At 34.2% G+C, this 23,283-nt stretch overlaps 2 protein-coding genes across 2 annotated transcripts; one reads left to right on the top strand and one right to left on the bottom strand.

Annotated features, from left to right (window-relative positions):
- Positions 1-348: 348 nt before the first annotated feature.
- LOC126714503 (ethylene-responsive transcription factor ERF113-like) lies at positions 349-3,136 on the bottom strand. Its single transcript, XM_050414677.1, has 2 exons — positions 2,593-3,136; positions 349-1,380 (listed from the first exon to the last, which is right to left on the bottom strand). Exons 1-2 carry the CDS (start codon positions 2,723-2,725, stop codon positions 689-691), a joined length of 825 nt encoding a protein of 274 aa, XP_050270634.1. The 5' UTR covers positions 2,726-3,136; the 3' UTR covers positions 349-688.
- Positions 3,137-15,593: 12,457 nt separating this feature from the next.
- Positions 15,594-17,808, top strand: LOC126714504 (N-alpha-acetyltransferase MAK3). The gene is made up of 4 exons (XM_050414678.1): positions 15,594-15,857; positions 15,959-16,079; positions 16,721-16,776; positions 17,431-17,808. The coding sequence occupies exons 1-4, from the start codon at positions 15,660-15,662 to the stop codon at positions 17,674-17,676; spliced, it is 621 nt and encodes a 206-aa protein (XP_050270635.1). The 5' UTR covers positions 15,594-15,659; the 3' UTR covers positions 17,677-17,808.
- Positions 17,809-23,283: the final 5,475 nt, after the last annotated feature.

The following is a 23,283-nucleotide window of genomic DNA, read 5'->3' on the forward strand; positions in this document are numbered from 1 at the left end:
ATATCTGGAAAGTAAGAAGTCGCTTAATTTACTCTTTCAACAAAACTTTGGTGCAACTAGGAGAAATCATCTTTTAAGATCGGTCTCATGAAATGTCCCTCTCATATTTGGTAGACCCCATTCACTTGTGAAATTTACATGTTTTGAGGGAATTAGTTCGGGTGCACTAAATTCATCAAGATTGTGACATATGACCAAAGGTAATCATATGTTATAATCTTGATGGATTCAATACATTAAAGCATTTAGACCCAATCTTTGCCACATTTTAAGAATGACATTGCATTTTAGGGTTGTAATAAGATAATATTTTCTGAGAGTAGCAACTAAAGAAATATGCAAAACATGTGCAACAAAGCCATCCTTGCTGATGATAAGAAGGATAGCCATTAAAAAACAATTCGAATACATATTCAAAACTCTCTCTCTCTCTCTCTCTCTCTCTCTCTCAATTGTACTAAACGAATTGGTTTTATATATATAGACCAATCTCACAAGCATATCACATCCTAGTTACTTATACTCTTAGATGCCGGATACTATTCCCTCTTCTGAACATGAATAATTGTCCAAAAGGTACAGCCACGAAAGCTTGATATTTTATGCATTTGGATAAAGTATTAGCGTAAACCAAGAATGTTAATTTCTTGGCAACATTATTTCCACCCGCAAACTACATGCATGGACCTTACTTTTCCCCAGGTCCAGGATTATTATTTTGAGAATCCCTCCCCTGTTCAAAGAAATGAAAACCAGAAGAGTAAGTACTCCCCATCTGTGAGCTGGATAGATTTTCAAGAACATGATGATGAGAACTAGAAGAGTAACCCCCCATCTGAGAGCTCTGAAAATTTTCCATTTGTTCTGGACATATTGCTGAAGAAGTTGATGAAGAGAATAAAGGGCCATGGTCATAATTATAAAGACCTGAGGTAGCATAGGGTAATGCATTATCATCACTACTGCGAAGTAGCTGTGCATATTGTAAAAGGTTTGGGAATGCTTCAGCTGACAATGGAGGTGGGAGAGGATAAAGTGTTTGTGGTGGTGGTGGTGGAGATTGGAGAGGAGCATAATGAGAAAATGAGTAATTGGGAAAACTTGGTGCAACATTAATGGCTGAAGAACCTTGGTGGCCATTCATGAAGTAGCCCATCTGATCAGTCCCTCCTTCAATGCGTTCAGGAAAATTGAGTTTAGCTTTTGTGCCTTTGAATTTCAAAGCTGCTGCATCATAAGCAGCAGCTGCAGCCTCAGCTGTCTCAAATGTTCCAAGCCACACTCGAGCTGCTTTCTTTGGGTCACGGATTTCAGCTGCCCATTTGCCCCATGGTCTCTGCCTTACTCCTCGATAATGCCTTCTTCTTATTACATTATTCGCTACAAGAAGTTCAAGGCCCTTGATTAGTCAAGTTTAAGACATTGTAGTTTAGGATCAAATGTAGATGCAAGAATGAGAGATCAAATGCTTCATATGTTGAAAACCAATGAGAAGTAGTACAGAAATAACAAAATCTTTAAGTGTCTTATAACTCAATTATTACATTTTGGATGATTCAAATGTCCCTCTCCCATTGTAACATTCAAATAAATAAATAAATCTACACATAAAATAGTGAACATTGTTAGAATAATGGTTAAGTAATTAAATTCATTATTTTATAACAGTTTAAGCATTTAAGACATGCAATCGATAATTTAACAAAAATTATCAAGTGCAACACTATAGCATAAAATAGCAAGATCTTTTAGGAATGATAATAATTAAACATATAAGTTACAATGTTTATGTAATAAAAGATTGAGGTAGGCTTTTCAGTAACCAATATGGTTATTTTACAAGAACATGAAAATATTTCATTAGAATGGTCAAGAAATAGAACGTTTCATTGTTCAAATTAAATATTACAAATTTAAATATATCCATTAAATAATGTGTTAGTCTTATATCTTTGATTGAAGTTTTTTTATGGTATATATGTGCTTCGGGAGAAACTAAAAGCATGTAACTACATGCAGATATTTTGTATGGCTGACTAAGAAATTAATAGAACCGAATTAATACTTAAACAATACAATTATGGGGTTTGTTTAATTAAGTGAGATAGGGAGTGATTGCACCCAGTTAATCACTGAAATAATTATATCTTGGTACATAGTTCAAGATTATGTATTGTTGAGTTTTAGTCATTTATATACATTTTAGATTTTTTCTTTCTTTCAAAACAGACAAGGGCAAACTCATTTTAATTTTGATCAGATTGCAATATATATCTATCATTATGATTTGAAAGCCAAATCATCTTGATTTTAAAATATCAACTAATGTATGTCAATCATTATGGTGATTAAGGCCACATGGACTAATGGACATGGTAATTTACTTCCTTGTTAGATTGGATACTTCAAACAAGAATCCCATGGCTAGTAACAAGCTAGCTAGGCCAAGAGCTAGAGATTGTACTATATATGAGCTATATAATCATTCTTAAATATGATAATATATAATTAGATTGGATTTATAATTTTGAAATATGTTCATCTAAAAAAATATGTATTATTTAGGAATTAATATAGTATATATTAACTTACCTTGATCATGTGTAGGTTTAGAAGTGGCAGGTTCTTTCATGCTAGACTCTGACCCAACTAACATGCCTGCTTGCTTCTGAGTTGGGCTGCTGTCCCCAGTGCCAATAATTGGTGAAAAGGTTGATGAATCCATGGCTGAGGGATCTTGAAGCACCCAAGCTGATGATTCTACAGAAAAGACATGATCTTCCTTTTTCTCTTCCGATGCATCATAAGGAAGAGCCCTCTTACCATGCCTTGGATCCACCTTGTTAATCTCTTTGTGGCTGAGCTTGTAGCTCTAGCTCATGAAACTCTCCAAGTTGTTTGATTAGTAGTTTATGGCTTGTGACCATATCAAAAGGCAGATCTAATAAAAATTGTGTGTGATCGATTGTGAAAGATCAATAAGATCAAGAAAAAGAAGAGAAATAAAGAGTAGTGATCATATTAGAGAAGGAAAAGGAAGAGTGAAAGAAAGAAAGAAAAAATAGGAGAGAGAGAAGGGAAGTGAGAGGGGGTTGCTTGAGGGCTTTCATTGATACACGTTAAAGTTAGGTTATATTTGTCTCCAAGAGGAGCCAAAAAGAATGAAAAGAAAATATTTGGAAGTCTAAATCAGGGAAAAGATTTTCTACCAGACAATGTAATTTAAGAGGTCTACACTGCCACGCCTGGACCGTCCATGTGGTAATGTTCATTTTCCAAGACTATGATCTTTCTTTTTCCTTTCCGTCCAAACTAAATTAAGGGGTACAGGTGTCATTTTCTAATTAATCCCACGTGAATTGAATGGCAATTTTTGATTTCAGGTGCAATGAACCAATTGGTTGCAATGTCAAAATCTCACTCCGATCTACGGGAACTAACCTCCCATGGCCACTTTTTATCACTTTCCTTAATATTTTATATTCAAAATCAAATATTACGAAATAAGAAATATGCATAAAACGTGTGAATAAAAAAAAGTGCAAATATATACTTCTAAAATGTTTAAAAATTTTAACAATGCTGATTTTCACACAAGGTTCAACTATAAACACCTTAGAGATAATAATAAAAAATAGAGCAAATTGTTGCAAGTTTGGCCATTGGAATCTTTAAATTTTATAACCAATGGGAGCTTAGATATCTAATATAAATGCAGTACACGAGCTTCTTTTTCATAATTACTAATATACTTTTTATTACTATGGTACATAATAAAGATAATATTAATAATGTATCCATGTAAAATGCTATTGTTTCAATTATAAATTGCCATAGTAATAAACCTGGTAAAATTGGATTCAAACTCATTAGTCCACTTGAACACGTATAATAAAAAAAAGAGTAATGGATAAATATTGTACTACTCCAAATTGTGTGGATTTTATTAGATATAATTGTTTTAATGTGTGTTGTGTAATCATGTACTAACTACTAAGTCTTACATATATCAGATAATTGCAATCACAAATTTATAAATGATTATGAAGAATCTCAATTGTTACTTAACTAATCCTTTTAGGGTATTAAAGCACAAAAAATGTGCAGCGCTTTTCTTAGATTGTTACAAATGGATTTGCCATACTCAATCCAAATCCGCTTGCCAAGCTTGTATTATAAAATTTTTATTTTAATTTTTTTATTTACTAATTTTCATTTATATATATTAGGTAACATTACACACTTAAGGTTATATTAGATTTTTTATATTTTGAATAAAAATGCTACCTGTGTAATCATATGTTGACTGAACCCATAAAAAACCCGGATAAAAGTCATAAGAATAACAACCCGTTTAGTCTAACTTTTTTTTTTTTAAACAAATAAAAAAATCTTGTTTTTTAATCCAAACACAATCATGGTCAAACCTAAACCCGATGTTCTGATCTGGTTGCCATGTCTGAAGTCTATCTATAAACGAGAGGCAATCAAGTTAATTAATAATATTAAATATTTAGAAGAAAAAATTTGCAAGGTTTGGCTTTGGGCATGTGATGTGCACGGCAAAGGTTCCGTGAGCAGCAAAGGCACTCCTCAGTGAGAATCAGCCAACCCTGACGGATAGTCACTACTTGTCTTTATCTCATCCATGTCGGTGCTGTGAAGTCCCACAGTCACCACCTCTAAAAAAATTATTTTGTATAAAATGATATTACATCATTCTTATCAAAATCTAATAAACAAAAGACATGTATATAAAATAATTATTGGATTATGATACCGTTGATATGGTATCAATTTTTTTTTTTTAAACAAGGTAGAAATTTTACTTTAATTTAATCTAAGTGTATATGTGTGTGAAACTCTTTCCTAAAAACTTAAATTTCAACCCTTATTACCCCCTCCCACACCCCACAAAAACTTTATATTTGTGCAGTGACCATCACTTCAAAGATGTGTGGTAACACGATAATATCATTTTATACAAAATACCATCTCCATCTCCTTCCTTTCTATATTTATAAAGTTAACATCCCTTCTTTTAAGGGGGGCTTCCTAAATTTAGGGACATGCATGAGGACTTTTTTGACTAAGCTTAAACACACCTCCCCAATTACTGGGAAGCCATGACTTGGTGGCATCTTGTCTGTCAATTCTTTTGGTTGTTCATTCATTTTCTACTCCCACAATGTTTTTTGTAATAAGCAGCTACACTGCTAGAGTTTGTCTGAGAAGCATAAAGACAAGTGGAGTGGTGTGAGTACGAAATTAGAACTAAATGACATAGTGATAATGGTGGGCTTTGAAATATGTGTTTATCTTATCCTTTTTCTGAACTACCTTTTTTTTCCCCTGAGCGTGTGTTTAATTTTATCACTTTATATTCTCAGTGGTTTACTGGAATAGATAAACATTATTAAAGTTAATGATGATGCGGTAGCGGTAGGCATTTGTTTTTGAATTTTGAAGGGGCATGAAGAATGTGTCACAATAGTTCTGATCTATCTCTTAAGCTCTAACGAGATCAAAGGTGTCGGTTACTGGTCACTTGTCTTTTACAAAAAAAGTCCAAAGTTTGTGTGCAACACATTAAAAATGTTGTGTTTTTGCATAGAGAATTAAAAATGACCGTGTGCAACTCCATCATTTAGGATCTATTTAGATACCGCTTATTACTGAAATCACTGTAACAAAATAATTTTTAAACTATGAACAGTGTCTATGGGACCTAGTTTTAAAGTTACAAACGCGTTTTTTCGTACAAGCTGGTCCGTGAACAGTGCACGAGACCAGGAAAAAATCGCCAAATGCCAAACGCCCAACGCATCAGTGTTATCCAAACTCACACTTAATCAAATATTTAATTCATTGTCAAATATTTAATTCATTGTTTGTAGGGTTCTAATAAATTAAGTGATTCATAAACAATTCATGTTTGGCTCAGTAAAAGACTATTTGACTACCGCGTACTCTTGATGTAATAGTCACTTCACAAGTATAAGTATTTAAGAGGTGTGGTGGACAAAAGCCAAGGTTTCAATTTCCAGAAGAGAGTTTCACACACATATACACTTGGATTAAATTAAAGTAAAATTTCTATCTTGTATAAAATAAAAAATAAAATAAAAAAGTAAAAGACTCATTTATGCTTTTTTTTTTTTTTTAATAAATGAGTCAAGTTTAAACCCTAATTTTAAACTTATTTAATAAACAAGTAGAGTCCAAATAAATTTTTTTTTAAATTGTTCATGAACATACTCATGAACAATAAGGCTTAATTCAAAACAACTTGAATTTTTTTTTTTTTTAGGAACAAAAAAAAAAACAACTTGAACATAAACGTCCCACTTGAGACCAATATCCATTACTCCTTTTTCCTTTTCTTTTTTCTTCTTTCTTAGCTGACTAGACGTGAAGCCCCCTTAGTTACAATTTTTTTTTTCATCTAAGTGGGCCATGCGCCCACCATGCATCTAATGTAACCGCATCCTTTATGGGTCCTTTCTCATCTTTAAGGCGAAACCCCCTCCCCCTCTCTCTCTTGTTACTTTAACTTTTTGCCTTAGCCTAACTTAGCCAAACCTCTCCCCCCAACTTGCTTATGTTTCTAGAAAATTAAGGTCTGTTTGGTAAGATATTTTTAGTAATATTGTTTAAGTGTTATGAAAATACGTGTGGGTAAAAAAGTGTTGTGAAAATACGTGTGTTTACATAACGAAAATTGTTGTTTAAACAATATTACCAAACAGACCCTTAGTAATTACTGTTCATTTTAGCTCGTTCTAGACTTCTTTAGCTCTTTTCACGCAATCATCCTCAATGTTTTTTGTCTAGTACTCTAGTATTTTATATTTTTAACTAAGAAATGAGAGTAGTACTCTAATATTCTGTTGGGGCATATTAATATTATATAATTAAAATGAATTAATAATATAACTAAAATATAAAAATATGGGAGTTAATAAGGAAGATAAGGATTTAGTAAAATATTTAATCCCACATTGAAAAGGAGAGGGGCTATTTTATTCTTTTTAATTATGGTGATTAATAGGCTAATATATATTAAATCAAATATTGGGCTAGATATGTGCGCAAGGGGAGGTAGAGGGAGGAGGTGAAAGCGAATGTCGCTCCTCAATCCAAATAGTATTGTGTATTTTTTTATCTCCAAATAATTAATATTCAAAAGTATTATTCTTTTTTTTTTTTTGTTATTTCCATTATTATTATTGTGTTTTCATCAACATATTCTATATCCTAAGCTCTAGGCTTCCTTGAATTGCCTCATCTTTTCTCTCTTTCACTTCAATTGTTTTTGTTTTTTCAATTTTTCTCAAAGAATTCAACTCTCTCTCTCTCTCTCTCTCTCTCTCTCTCTCTCTCTCTCTCTCTCAATTTCTATTTTTGGTTTAAAATTCTTAAAATGTCTATATTTTTTTTATAGTTGTTAGCCACTGTTGTTTCTTTGATAACTTAGAAACATCTTTGTTGAATATTTGCTCTAATATCATGTTGAATATGCTAAAATATATGTGCAAGTGGAAGCATAAAATAGATAACACAAGAACACCATGGTTCAATTTGACGGCCTACATCTATAGAGAAAACTCTTAAGGCCTACATTTTTATTATATGAAAGTGTAGTATAAATCATGTTACAATGAACCCAACATGAGTATATATAGTAGGCTAAATCCTACTATCATGTTGAATATGCTAAAATATATGTGCAAGTGGAAGCATAAAATAGATAATACAAGAACACGAGAGTTACATGGTTCAATTTGACGGCCTACATCTACAGAGAAAACTCTTAAGGCCTACATTTTTGTTATATGAAAGTGTAGTATAAATCGTGTTACAATGAACCCAACATGAGTATATATAGTAGACTAAATCCTATAGTTAATAGACTTTTTAGTACAAATAGGAGCTTATCTTGTTGCACACAAATTAGGATTGGTTTTGGGCATATACTATTGGACTAATATATAAATATATTGTTAGGACATATGTGATTCTTTTGTTAGGACATATGTGATTCTTTTGTTAGGAACATATATCACTATTTTATGTAATTAACTAATCCTTTGACAAAACGCACTTTACTTGTATTTGGGTAGATCTAGGATGTATTTAATACTTTAAGAAACTTTGTTTCAAGATCAAGTGTTAAAGTCATGCGAGTCTGTCCAAGAAACAAGCTAAAGAAGTGTTAATCATTAAAGCTCGACAACTAACTCAACAGCTAGCCATCTATCGAGCTTAAAAAGCTGTTCCAGCCCCGTAGCTCGACAACAGCTCGACAGATAGGCATCTGTCGAGGCTTATGAAAAACAGAGTTTTCAGTTCTGTTTTGACTTCAATCCATGATTATGTATTTGGGTTTTCTTTTTTTACGACCCTAGACATATAAAAGGATTATTTTAAGGGCTGTCAAAGTGTTCATAAGTTACACAAGTGTTGAGTAAAATTTGTTCAAGCAAATTGTGACCGGAGATAGAAGTTGCCCTAGTTCATCATTCTTGTGAAGAAGTTGTTGTGTTTGTATATTATAGGGTTTTGTAACCAAGCATCTTCTTGATCTTCATTCTCTGGATGAACTGAAAAACTTTGTAGCCAACAACCTTCTCTAGTTGGTGATTGAAGTTGCGTACTGGGATCCGCGCAATCAGTTAGTCATGTACTGGGAGCTGTGCATCAAAATGAGAAATTGTCACTACAGAACAAGTCTAATTGGGTATTGGGGTAAGGGTTCAACTGTAGGTTGGTATAAGGTACTAGGATTCCTTTACTTGTAACCGCTTGTTGTGATAATAGTGGAATTTCAGGAGTAGTGACCTTAAAATCACCCAATGGGGTTTTTGCCGTGTTGGTTTTCCCCATTCGTAAACAAATCACCGTGTCAATTTAATTTCCGTTGCACTTAGTTTAATTGGTTATTTGTTTGTGCTACCACGCGTTTGTATGTTAATTTGATTAATTAATAAACTTGGCTAATTAATCAATTAATTCATCACAATGGGTCAATACGTTTTTGACCTATCATATATCTCTAACAATCTTAATGTTCAGCTTATGGTTGTTTTTGAAGTTTCTATAAAACTCGCTAACTTCTTTTTTATTGTATTTGTTTGATAGCAGCTTAGCTTGTAAATTGGGAGTTTGGTGTGTAAATTGGAATGAAGTTCTATTTTTCTTTTTTCTTTTTTGTTGAGGTGTAGAGTCCTTTGTTTGGGTAGCTACTGAAATTGTTATATTATCTTTGTTTTGTGATATGTGCCATAAGTTCTTTAAATGTTATATTAAAGTTAATTTCTTGTTTATTCTTATAAGTTTTGGAATGTTAAAATATAGAATTGTGAAGTGGAGAGTCAATAAATGGCTGTTTTTGAAAATATAGACATAGTAATTAGTCTTCATGATAATGAAGTATTTATAGAAAATGAGAGTGAACGTAAAGAGAACCCATTTAAAAAAAAAAAAAAATTAAAACAATTTAGAAAAAGGAAGAGAATTTTTATGGTTTGGAATCACTATAGAAAACTTGTCCTTCCAATGGAACAAGAAAGGTTTAATGTGTTTACGACCTAAAAACACTTCCCTAAAATGGAAAGGGTGCAACAACACAATACCATAGGTACTTGAAAGTTGAAAGCTTTGTTTAAGTCGTAAAATAGCTTATAGGAAGCAAAAACAATTAGTTGTAAACAAAGGTGGAGTGAAAAGTGAGGTGACAATAGCAAAATGAGAGATGAATGTATGGATATAATCATGTAAAGTTGTAATCTAAATAATTGCAAATACACATGTAGGATTAGAAGCATGATGTAATTGGTAGGTTAATTATGCTTACTTGATTTTTGGAGATTTAAGCATTTGATAATGCACTCATGTTGAATCTCAAGTTCTGCTTGATTTATGAATTAAGTCAAGCTGACAAATTCAAGCTTATGGACTTTTTGATGAGCCTGAGTTCAAACATTGTTTGTAGGTTTGATCCAAGCTTGAGTCGAACTTGAAATCTTTACTTTTGTTGTCAAGCCGAACTCGAACATTAACTACTCAACAAAGCATGACTTGTTTACGACCCTAAATTTATTTGGATACTATATACATAAAAAAAAATTATACTAACCTAAATATAAGAAGAAAAAAAATTTGAAAAAGTATATCATAATCATTAAGCTCACTATTAAACCATATTTTCATATATAAATACAATAATTGAATTAACATTCAACACACTCCCATTACAGAAAATACATAAACAAATTTGCAGAACCACTTGGCATGCATAGGACCCTTCCATAGTCCTCCTTAGTTTTAAAAACCGGACCGAACCGGCCAGTTCAATCAGTTGAACCGAGAACTAGAGGCTAGTCCGGTCCAAAAATTGCCTAAAACCGAGAAAAACCAATCAAAACCAGAAAAAATATATATATTCAGGAATCGAAGGTAAATCTGGTTTTTCTTCCAGTCCAGTTTTTAATACCATATATTAAGTCCTCGCAATTATCCCCTATTTTTATAACTATCAAACTATCAAAAAATTCAATTCCCCCTCTCATCAACTAAAAAAAAGTAAATGTTCATTTGTTTAAAAATAATGATGAACCCAAGGCAAGTGCTATGGTCATACACACCATTGAGTAGCACAAGACCTTGTACAATGAAGAATCTAATGTGGTTGGGCAACTTGTGGTACTCTCCGTCAATGAACTAACGCAACTTATAATGGTTGAGTTTAACTACAAGCGGTTCCATTGGTGGAGTGGAGGTGGACTAGCAATGGTGAAATGTTCGTTGCTCAAAAGCTTATCCTCACTTCAATGAGAAGGTTATCATTGGTTGTTTCAAGGCAATTTAGGGGCTGTTTGGTTTTTAAAATTTTATCACTCATCACTCCTTACTCAATTTTCGTCACTCGTCACTCATCACTCATCACTTAAAATACCCCAATTTCCTATGCCCCACCCGTTTGGCACATATTTTCAACTTCTTATCACTCAATTTTTTCTACTTTTTGTGAGACCCATGCCTGACTCCTCACTCAGAGAATTCTATTTGGTTACCCACAGAACCTTCAGAACCCCACCATTTTTCTTCACTTCTCATTTCCCCCTTCCCCCTTCAGCCTTGTTTCTTCACTTCTCATTGTCCTTACTACTCCTCTTTTATTTTCATTATTTCCTTGGGTTATGTCATGGTTTTTTTTTAACCCCACTTTTTTCTTTTTTCTTTTCTTTTGTGTATCATGGATGATGTAATTATCTATGTTCACTCAAATATCATTTTTTTTTTTTGTTCAGTTGTAAAACCCATCCCCACATAACTATGTATGAGATTTGTTTAAACTTGTGGGATCTAGCCAAACTTTCACAGCCCAAAACTTAAAAAAAAAAAAAAAAAAAAAAAAAAAAAAAACCCAACACCCAAACCGACGAAGCAAGGAAGGAAGATTATGGATCTAATCTGTGAAGGCCGAAATCGGTGAGTTTGTTGCAGCTTCGTCCTTGGTCTTTGCCGTCATAGGTGGTGGGGAGCACGTCAGATGGAGATCTCCTTCAACTATGGTATGAATCTCCTTCTAAGCTAGCTTTTCTCATGATATTGATGTTGGGAAGAGAAGATGAAGCAAGTAAAGGAAGGGTATGGAGAGGTTGTGCTTGGGAAGAGAAGATGAAGAAAGTAAAGGAAGGGTGTTGAATGAAATGGGTTTGGTCTGGTATGAAAGAGAGACGTTGGGAGTAAAAGCTGACCACTGAAATGACTAAACACTGATTGTGGGGCCCATAACTTGAGTGAAATTACAATTTTGCCATCATAACTCAGTTTTGATAACATGAAATACTTAAAATGTGTTTTCAGTTTCCATAACTCATCACTCAAAAATCAGAATTGAGTGATGAAAACAACAACTGGAAACAATGCCAAACACACTTCTCAGCTGTCGAACCCATATATTTTGAGTTATAGATGATAGAAACAGAGTTATGGATGATGGAAACTGAAAATCCAAACAGCCCCTTATTCTCACTCCAAGTCATAGATATCAAAATTTGGAAATAAGTTTTTTCTAGGTGAAATTTATATACAGAATTTTGAGCCATCAAGTCATGACTAAAATTTTCTAATGGTGTGTTTGGATGACATAATTTGACCATTTGGATTTGGGTGATTGAAATCCAAATATCTTGTTTGGACAGTTAAAAAAATGTCAATAATTTGAATTTGACAAATCTACGAAGGATTTTAAACATTTAGAATGTTTGGATTTAAAATAACTCCTAAAATCAATGGATTTGAAATCAAAACATTTCAAATATCTTAATTTAAAATCAAAATTCAAATCTAGATCCAAGTTTCCAAACACAACCTAATGGAGTGCTTGGATGGCAAAATTTGGGCACATGAATTTGGATTTAGGTGATTAAAATTCAAATACTTTGTTTGACTAGTTTACTAATGGTCAAAGACTTGAATTTGACAAATCTATCAAAGATTTTAAACCTTAAAATTTTTAAATTTGAAATAACTTCTAAATTCATAACATTTTAGAAATTCATATGACATACTTAGGGCCTGTTTGGTAAGAGCATTTAAATATAGTTTTTTGTTTTGCAATCCATAAAAGGGTGAATCTCATACTTGAATTTATTGTTTGGCTAAATATATTTATAGATTTGGAATATTAAGGCATTTTAAATCCATCACTTTTAAATTCAAATCTAAATCCAGATCCAAATTCAAGTATCCAAATACAATCTCAAAATTTTGAAATTTCTTCCTATCACTCATTTACACAAATTGACATTAAAATAAATAAATTTTATGTATAAAAGTCTAATTTTTTGTCCGGGGATATCAGCCACTTGAATGATGACGCACGTATGTTTGGGGAATAAGTTTAAAAAGTGGTTACCACCAATTCAAAATCATAATTGATCATTCAATTCAAATGTTCTAAACTTAAGGTCTAGGTCCAAAAAGTTCTAAAAGTATTTTAACCTAAATAATAAAATAATGTCTCGAATTGGAAATACAGATCTGAATGCTCAGTTATGCGTAGAGAATGTGTTTCACCCCCCCCTTTCGATGCTCGTTCAAAGATGGTAGATAATTCTATCTCTTTATAATGTTATTCAAATGGAAAATAAGTGAAAACATTTGTCTTTACTTTAGTGGCTGGTAGTAGTGGTTTTGATTGATTGGGGGTTAAGTAAAAAAAAAATAGTACTCATAGTTTGAAAATTGTGAATTGTCAATGAGTTAATATTATAATGTACTCAGAATTCAACATAAATCAAAGCAACAACGCTTTTTGGTTTTGCCAATCATAATCTAGATGCCACCAAATAATTAGAAGCAATGTGGTTTGGCCTTTAATAAGGATTATACATACTAAATTAAACACACAAAGATATGTATCTACTATATTATATAGTTCTTATGGCCAAAATTTTACAAAGTTCTGCATTTGTGTGGGCAAAATCAATCTATAGCGTTTCGTGTTTGGTGCACTAGCAATGTTCCATGTTTGTGGGTGTGTGTCATGCACACTAATAGAGGAATTTACCACTTTGAAGGGAAATTGCCTACCTCTATAAGTGTTTTAACATATTTTTAAAGAAAGAAATGGCAACAATACTCCAAATTTCCAAACAAGAGTAAGGGAAATATCATAAACAAAAAAAAATTAGCTACCTCCAGTACTTTTTTAACTAGAATCTCATTTTATTTTAATGAGAAATTGTCATATTATTCACTAACTAAATAAAATATGGATATTAAAACTCACTACTACTTGCTATTGTATAATTAAAATAAAAGAACATGTCCAATTAAAAAAAGTACCGGAAGTAAACCAAACCCCATAAACAATATCTCTACAACACAAAAAACTGATGCATGCACACTTACAAATTACAACACTCAATTGTCATGTTTATGCTTTCTTTACCATCAAAATACATACTCATGAAGGGCACTTACAAAATACATGAAAATTCATTTTTCGAATCACATTCAAGTTTCTAGGAGATCGCATGCTAAGATATATATATATATATATATATATTCACTGTTTAAATAGTGTTTTCTTTTGCTTATAAAAGGGCTGTCCCTTTCAAGTTGTATTCAGAACTTATTACTTTTATAGCTCTAAAACTCCCGTTAGATTTCCCTACCCCCATCTTACCTTGTAACCTTTCATCTATTTCTGCTAGGAAAATTCTTATTTCTACTATTACTTCCTGTAAGTGTTTATTTTAAACTCACAATTAACAAGGGAGGAAGCACCTTGTGGTTGGGCCAAATGGTCATAGCAAGTCTTATTTATTGATTTAGGGTGCGTTTGTTTTGGGGGAAAATGATTTCAGGAAATCATTTTCCTCCAAACCCGCGTGTTTGGCAGCAACGGAAAATGAAATTTTTTGGAAAATCATTTCCTGTTGACCAAAATTTACTCCTTTGACCCGGAAATGATTTTACACTTTCATTTTCACTTCAAATCATTTCCGGGTCACGCGTAAAAGAGAGAGAGAGCGAGAGAAAGAACGAGAGCTCAGCCAAACGCCGATCCAGCCAAACGTTCAACTTCACCGGCGAACCCAGAGAGAGTAAGGGTAAGGGTATTTCAGCCTTTAAAATGACCTATTCTTCTCCCTCATAAGTAAAGGTCCATAAAGAGCCCAAAATAAGTGTTTCAATATATTTTTAAAGAGAGAAATGGCAACAATACTTCAAATTTCCGAACAAGAGTAAGAAATATCATAAACAATATCTCTGCAACACAAAAAAAGATGCATGCACACTTACAACAATCAACTTTCATAGTGTCATGTTGATGCTATCTATAGGTACCCAAGAATCCTTTTATTGTAGGTACTCAAGAATTCTTGGCTTAGGCTTTTTGGCTTGATTGCCTTGCCTTGCCTTGCCTTGAATTCTTTTTGTCCCACATTGGAAAGATGACTTCCCTCCTTCTACCTTATAAGGCATGAACCAATAAGAAAGAGTACCACTAGTTTAGTTAGTTTGGTTAACCAAACTAGTGGTACTCTTTCTTATTGGTTCATGCCTTATAAGGTAGAAGGAGGGAAGTCATCTTTCCAATGTGGGACAAAAAGAATTCAAGACAAGGCAATCAAGCCAAAAAGCCAAAGCCAAAGCCAAAAATTCTTGAGTACCTACACTATCTTTACCATAAAAATATATACTCATAAAAGGCACTTACAAAATACATAATTTAATGAAAATTCATTTTTGAATCACATTCAAATTTCTAGGAGATCGCATGCTAAGATATATTTTCTTATCAAATACAACAAAAAATGTCATTACAATTGAACTATCACTTGAACCCTCAATAAAACTCTTGTGGTTGGACCAAATGGTCATAGCAAGTTGTTTTTATTTGATTTAGTCTATTTTTCCTTATTTATTTTTGGGCTGAAAAATGGGCCTATTTTTTTTTTTGAAGGGGTAGAGCACTTAGGCCTTTTAAATGGACCTGTTCTTCTCCCTTATAAGCAAAGGCCCATAAAGAGCCCAAAATCCATATTCTCTGATTTCTTTCTTACACCAAGCCCAGTGCTTCAAACCCTACACCAACACAGAGTGCAGAGAGAGAGAGAGAGAGAGAGAGAGGAGGAGGAATGGAAAGAAAGAATGAAGAAGAAGAAACAGAAACGGGAAAATCAGAATTGGATGCATCGCAAATAGAGTACGTGAGCTATGGAGGTGAACACCATCTACCCCTTGTCATGTCCCTTGTTGACCAAGAACTCAGTGAACCTTACTCCATCTTCACCTACCGTTACTTCGTCTATCTCTGGCCCCAACTTTCTTTCCTGGTACCCTTTACTTTCACTTCTATTGGGTTTCTTTCAAAACCAAAAATTTCTCACTCACTCACTCTGTAATTCGTTTGGTTTTTTTCTCTATGTGGGTTTAGGCTTTTCACAATGGGAAGTGTGTGGGGACGGTGGTGTGTAAGATGGGTCAGCATCGAAATACGTTCAGAGGCTACATTGCTATGCTGGTTGTCATCAAGCCTTATAGAGGCAAAGGCATTGGTAACTTTTCCCTTCCATCCAATCTAGTTACTGGGATGGAACTTCATTGAGCTAATTATGTTAATTGCATTTGATCATCCTGAATTTTATTTAGTTTTATTTGTGGCTGTGTCTGATTGTTTGTGTGTGTGTGTATAGAACTCTTTAGATATGAGGTGAGCTTGTAAAGAGAAAGCATCATGAAGAATGCGATGTCATTCATGGGAAAAGTTTTTTCTAAATTTCAAGTCTTGTCCATTTCATGGTTCAGATTAAATTTTACAAATCTAAAGGTGTGCTTACTGTCACGTCATCAATATTAGATCCATAAAATAAAATCTTAACCGTGAAATGCACTAAATGGATAGGACTTGAATTGAAGAGAATCTTGTTCCATTTAGTTGAGTAACATATGTAATGATTGTTTGGTGATTATGCATTTCTTATATTTAAGTTGTTGGGTTACTTAGGAATGATAAGATTGTTGTAGTAGAAAATGATGGTCTAGTGCAATTTTGAGGCTACTGGCTTCTCATAATATCTATGCATTATTAAGTACTTTTATGATTTAGTGTGTCTCTAAAACTTTATTTAGGTACATCTTATTGGCTATACAATTTTGTATTATTATTGTCTAAGTTGAGATTTCCTTTATGTTGCAGCTACAGAACTTGTTACCAGATCTATCAAAGTGATGATGGAATCTGGTTGTGAAGAGGTATGTCAATGTGGATTCTAATGTTACCATTGTGTGTTATGCTGTATCAATTTTTTCCAAAATACTCCTCCATATATAATTTTTGAAGGTGATGATCCATATAGAGAAAGTAATTTAAATGAATAGCTTGGATTTTACAAACTTGTTTAAGGTTTCCTAAGTGGTTTATTAGGATTTATTTGGCTTTTACCTCTTTCCCTTCATCCTCATAAAGTAAAGCAGAGAAGGTCAATAGAATTGTAAATTGATTGAGCAATGATGTATTGGCTTCCCATTTCATTCTGTTTTTTAAATCATGGCCTGCATTATTGTTTCTTGCTATTGCGCCCCCCCACCCCCCCCTCCAAAAAAAAAAAAAAAATGATTGGTATATACACCTGAAATAGCATATTTAATTGATTGGTCCATTCAAAAGATTAAAATTCAATGACTTGGTTAATGGAATATGGGTGTGCTTCCATGAGGATACCAATAGTGATGTTTTCTTCATTTGCACCAACATTTCCCAACTACAATTATTCTTTAGTATGATTCATGGTGTTCTTGAGTTTGTCATTTTTTTTCTAGCAATGTTCAGCAGGGAATATACTGACTCATGCTTATTATTGTTATTTTCTTAATCTTCTTTCTTATTTTTATTATTACTTTGTGAAGGTAACATTGGAAGCAGAAGTCACAAATAAAGGAGCATTAGCACTGTATGGCCGTCTGGGTTTTATTAGGGCAAAACGGCTCTTCCGGTACTACTTGAATGGAGTTGATGCTTTCCGTCTGAAGCTTTTATTCCCTTGTCCAGATTTATATCCCTCCCTGCCTATGATAGCAAACAAAGATGAAAGCTACAGTCACAATGATCACATACCACATGAAGAATGTTGTGAGCTACATCAACACTTGTAATTTAGATTTTCCAGCTCAGTATATGTTTATCCACAAAATTGTGCAGTTCAGTGCTAGAGTCATTTATGATTTATCTATAACTTTTTATCTCTGACATAATTTCGCAATGAGATGTATACTATCTTCATGATCCATCATTTGCAATGCTTATTCTTAGAAAGCTCTGTTTTTTTTTCATATTGCTAATTGGTTTACCATGCTTATTTTGAAAGCTTTAGAATTTATTGTCTTTACACAATATACACTTTTTTACTAGGTATTCACTAGAATGGAATGGATAAAGATACCGTAGCATATTAGAAATGCTGTGTCTTAAAAGCAGTGAAAACCTGTTGTTCCCAGTACATATTGCATTTAGGAAGACAAAACAAGTCTTCTGGAAGAGTAAATGTGTAGCAAACCGCCAACCTGTTGGCCAAATTTGAGTTCCTATTATTTTGTAATATGCTTAAAAGTTTGTCTTTGCCTCACCTCAAAGTTGGAAGCAAGCATATCATTTGGTGCATGCAGACAGCAGACTTAGAATTTTGCTTGGTGAGGTTATTGTTCATAAACCTGGGCAAAATGAAGGTATAACTTGCAAGAAAGTGGGTAACTAGCCCAGTCTGCAACTGTTATTGTCGTATCATGAAGAGAAACCTTCTCATTAATCTTTTTCTGTTCTTCAATTATAATCTTATTGAATGCTTTTTTTTTTGATAAGTGTAATCTTATTGAATGCTATACAAGCCAAGATAGAAGAAGCCAGGTCTCAGAATTGCAAAAGCAGCCCTCATCTTCAACTCCCTTGGTACTGAAAGATTCTTGAACAAGAACTTCTTGAGCTTCTTACCAAAGAGGAATAGCTATGGAAGAAAAAAAATAAGTGTGGCTGACAGTAGCTAATCTTTGTAAGTTTTTTCATCTTTCTACGAAATACTTTTTGACATTCTCAAAGATGGCAGTGGCAATTGGATATCAGCCAGAGTAGATTGGAGCTAGTTTCATAAATCGTTTTTAGGCTCTTTTCACATCTTCTCCCCAGTTTTCTATGGTTTGAAGGGTCTTCTTCCTCAGCCCATCACAAAAGATGAAAATGCTGAGTTAATTTATGCGATGTTCAGCTTGGGAAGACTCAAAGCAATCATGTCTGCTGTGTTTTATAAACCCTAATGCCAATTTTGGAAAAATAAAGTCATGTTAGTTGCTAATGGCTGTGTTAAAAGAGGTAAATCACACTTATATTGCTTTAATACCCAAATTTGATAGTGCTTTAAATGCTAATAAGCTTTAGACCTATTAGTTTGGGTAATGCTATTTATAAGGTGATTTCTAAGAAAATAGCTATTGAAATTAACATGAAATTTAGATACAATTTCTTTTCTTAGGTGTAGTACTTTATTTCTATGTCCACATCATTGTTGTAACGATTGACCACCTGCTTAAAAAGCCCTTCTATAGGCTAGATGCCACTAGTTGTCTCGTGCAATGGTCAGTTGAACTGAGTGAGTTATTGCCTAAAGATAGCTATCAAAGAACAAGCATTGGCAAACTTTGTGGTAGAACTCATGCATCATGAAAAGATAGAACCCGAAAGGGTAGAGGCTGATCCAAAAACAGGGCAGGAGGAAAACCAACCATGGTTTATGGATGTGGACGAGTTCTCTAATAACTAGGCAGGGGGAGCATGACTCGTATTAACCTTGAGTAATTCTAGTACCACATAGTAAGGATTAGTTTGTAGTACTAGAATTACTATTACAAAATTTCAAAATCTTTGAGGTTTTCAAGTATCCGAATTTGGGTTTTGGGCATGGATTTCTCCAACCTTTTTCAAGTAGGCAACAACTGCAAATATATAGCACCACTTGACCGGATTCTAGTTCTCAGATTTTGACGGTGTTGCGGGTGGTGATTTTGACTATGATGAGTGGAAGGACAATGGATAATCATTGAGAACCAACATATGGGATATTCTTCTTGTGATTTCTGCTTAGTGCTTGAGAAAATTTCTCATAAATTTTCAAATAGCTACCACCTTTGTACTTGAAGAAAGTATGCCAAGGCCAACCAGCCAACTGAGTTGATGGTAGTTCAGTAGTTCTACTTCTACCTGATTTTTTTTCCTTTTTAAGTTTCTTTGGAGAAGAAAAGAAGATATTGTAACTCGTGAGAATGCTTTATTAGTTTTGAATCATAAGAGACGCAAAATAGAGTGTCGACACACCATGTTTTAAGCCCAAAATGACCGTGATGGCAATATGGCCAAAATCAAGTAAAATGTCTCATGAACAAGCCCATATATCAGGAAGCACAAGTCAGCAGGATATATGAGAATAAAACTCATTTGTATTTCTGTATAATATTTTGAGAAAATATCTCCACTGAGGCATTACAAGCTATTTTTCCCATTTGCAGGCACTTTGTTAACCAATTAGCAATTTGACCACTGATCTGAAGATTTTTTTTTCTTTTAATTTTCCTTTTTTATTTTAAGAAATTAAATGAGTCGTTTAGGTGGAGACGAGCAACAATTTGACAACATGAAAGTTTCAAACTTCTCCCTTTGTGTTCCAATTTCCAAACACCGACCAACCAAATTGCCATACACAGTAACGTTTGGAAATACCAAAAACAATCATTTTAATATTACTCCTATAAATAAAATCAAATAAAATAAAAAAGTCAAACGCGTTGATTCCAATAACACTTACGGATTTATTACAAACACTAGTAAGAATATGGACTGCACGTGCTGCTGCCCAAATTTAAGATAGAAATTTTTTTTTTTTGAAGTAGTATCAATATTTAAATTTAGAAAAAATATTTAATATATGACTATCAGCTACTTATTTAGTATGATAATTTATTAGGAAAATGTATTTGGTATCAAATAATACCATGTCAGCAGTATCAAAATCCAATAAATGTGAAACATGTCATCAAAAAATAACTAACTCACTAACAATTAAAATACATGTGTTAGTAAGTAGTTATTTTTGCACACATGTCTTTCGTTTATTAGATTTTAATACGGATAACGTGATATCATTTGATATAAAATACCTATGTTTCTCTGGCTGTTAGGGTTAGGGTTTTTCCTCTCTAGCCACCTGTAGAATATTTGTCCCTTGCTTGTCTAGGTTTCATTCCCTTCAAGTTTCCCTTGATCTTGGTAGGCCAAACTGTTAGTGCTAGGTGGCAGGAGTGAGTCCATTGGCTGTGACTCTAGTTTGTGCATTTTCTTCTAGGATGTATGGAAGGTTTGGAAGGCATGTGGTCCCGTTTTTCGTTATCTAAAGATGAAGAAGTTGGTGCGGAAGTTTCAAAACATAATGAAAAGGAGATCCATAGGTTGGCTAGTCGTTTCTTCACTAAACAGGTATTGAATGTGGAGGCAGTGGGGTGCACATTCAAACCTTTATGGAAACTGATCAGGGAAGTGAAAATTCGCAACCTTGGAGATAATATTCTAGTTTTTGATTTTGAGGATGGTCTGGACTTGGAACGAGTTTTAACCCTGGAACCGTGGAAGTATGATAAGCACATGGTGGTTTTCGAACGTGCTGCGGAGATTGAAGTAATCCCAACGATATAATTTAACACGGCTACGTTTTGGGTTCAGATCCACAACGTACTTGAAAATTCCCTTACTCAAGGCACAACTGAAGCAGTGGGCAGCACCATTGGGAAGGTTGTGGAGGTTGTGGATTTAGAGGATGATGGTAGTGGGAATGAGTTCCTCAAGGTCATGGTAGCCATGGATATATCGAAACCATTACCAAGGTGTCGAAAACTATCGTTTGAAGGTAAACAAGTGGGGTGGGTGGGATTTAGATATGAACGCCTCCCAAATTTTTGCTATTGGTGTGGTAGAGTGACACATGGAGAGAGGGATTGTGCATTGTGGCTTAGGAGTAAAGGCAATTTGAGAAAGAAGGATCAACAGTTTGGTGAGTGGCTTAGGGCTGATTCAATTTGTGGGGTGAGGAAATCTGTCACAGTCATTACTGGTGCATCATGCACACAAGCTCCTTGGTAGAGGAAGCCGAGTAGCAGAGCTGCCTCTAGCCAAAGTCAGTCCGAGGAGGATTCTAGCTAATCGTTGAAGGTGGTTGGGTGGGGTAAGAAGGTAGGTAAGGAAACTATGATGAGAATTATAGGAGGTTTGAACTTGAATCCTGAAGAAAGCAGTGCTGAATCAACACCAAGTGTACTTAAGAGAGGAAGAAAAGGCTTTCGTGGAAATAAGGGGGCTGATCAGGTGGCTAGTACGCCTACCACTCCTTTGGGTGACTATTCTAACAGGTCTCCAACTGTGACACCTTCAAACCTGACTAGGAAGTGGACAAAAACAGCTCGTGCATCTAGCACAGGTAATGTTAATGGACCACTGATTATGGACTCAGACCATAGGCCAAGTATTGATCAAGATGAGGAACGAGGAGGTAAGAGGCAGTGTATGGACATTTGTAGGGATGATAATAAGGAGAATTTTTAGGTGGTGGCTGGATTCTAGCACCACCGAATGCAATAAGTTACTTAAGCTGGAACTGTCGGGGGCTTGGGAACCCCCAGACTGAAGATGAACTAATTGCTTTGGTTAGCAATAAAGATACCAAAATTGTTTTCTTAATGGAAACAAAACTTGAGAAAATTTCAATGGAAAGAATAGGTCGTAAGATGCAGTTTAATAATATTTTTGTTATGCCACGTGTGAACATGGCTGGCGGTCTAGCATTGTTATGGAGAGAGAAGATTAACTTGGATATTCAAATGTATTCTAATTGTCACATTGATGCTTTTATAAACCATGGAGTCGATGACACCTGGCAGTTTACGGGTTTTTATGAAGATCCGAAGACCGCCAACTAGGAAAACTCCTGGTCCTTGCTTAGAGCTTTGAGTCACTGAAGCAATTATCCTTGGGTGGCTATGAGGGATTTTAATGAAATTATTTTAGCTGAAGAAAAACAAAGGGGTTTGGATAGGACTGAAGCTCAAATACAAAGTTTCAAAGATGCTTTGGATTGTTGTAGGTTGAAAGATCTAGGGTTTAATGGCTTCCCTTTCACTTGGTGTAACAGGAGACCTGGAGATTAGAATATGTGGATTAGACTAGATAGGGGTGTGGCAACAGTTGAGTGAATCCTTCGCTACCTAACTACTAGGATCCACCATTTGGACTGTTTTCATTCAGATCACAAACCGATTATCCTATGCATGGACTTGGAGTTGAACAAGTTCTACAGGAAAAGCAAGCCATTCCAGTTCGAAGTTATGTGGCTCAAAGATAGCACAAGTGAGGAGGTGATTAGAAACTCTTGGAAGCAATCTGATCTGCTTGGGTTAGTGTGGAGTTTCAACAGAAACATTTCTTCATGTCAAGTTAATCTTAAGGTGTGGAACCGAAATACTTTTGGGCATGTTCGTAACACTTTGCAACGAAGTATGAGGGAATTGAAGTTGGCAGAAGAATCTGTTGAATACAGGTCCAATCAGGGGCACATCTTTCAGCTTAGAACCCATACTGAGGAGCTAAAGAATAAAGAAGAGTGTATGTGGAAGCAAAGGTCTAGAACTGAGTGGCTAAAGGAGGGTGATAAAAATATGAGGTATTTTCATTGC

Source organism: Quercus robur, chromosome 2, assembly GCF_932294415.1.
Source record: "Quercus robur chromosome 2, dhQueRobu3.1, whole genome shotgun sequence".
In the NCBI taxonomy this organism is placed as follows: domain Eukaryota; kingdom Viridiplantae; phylum Streptophyta; class Magnoliopsida; order Fagales; family Fagaceae; genus Quercus; species Quercus robur.

Excerpts from the sequence above, each read along its gene's own strand:
- LOC126714503 (XM_050414677.1), bottom strand. The coding sequence starts at position 2,725 with ATGGATTCATCAACCTTTTCACCAATTATTGGCACTGGGGACAGCAGC. Across the intron at positions 1,381-2,592 it reads TAAACCTACACATGATCAAG|CGAATAATGTAATAAGAAGA; the intron begins GTAAGTTAATAT and ends AACTTCTTGTAG.
- LOC126714504 (XM_050414678.1), top strand. The coding sequence starts at position 15,660 with ATGGAAAGAAAGAATGAAGAAGAAGAAACAGAAACGGGAAAATCAGAA. Across the intron at positions 15,858-15,958 it reads GGCCCCAACTTTCTTTCCTG|GCTTTTCACAATGGGAAGTG; the intron begins GTACCCTTTACT and ends ATGTGGGTTTAG. Across the intron at positions 16,777-17,430 it reads TGGAATCTGGTTGTGAAGAG|GTAACATTGGAAGCAGAAGT; the intron begins GTATGTCAATGT and ends TACTTTGTGAAG.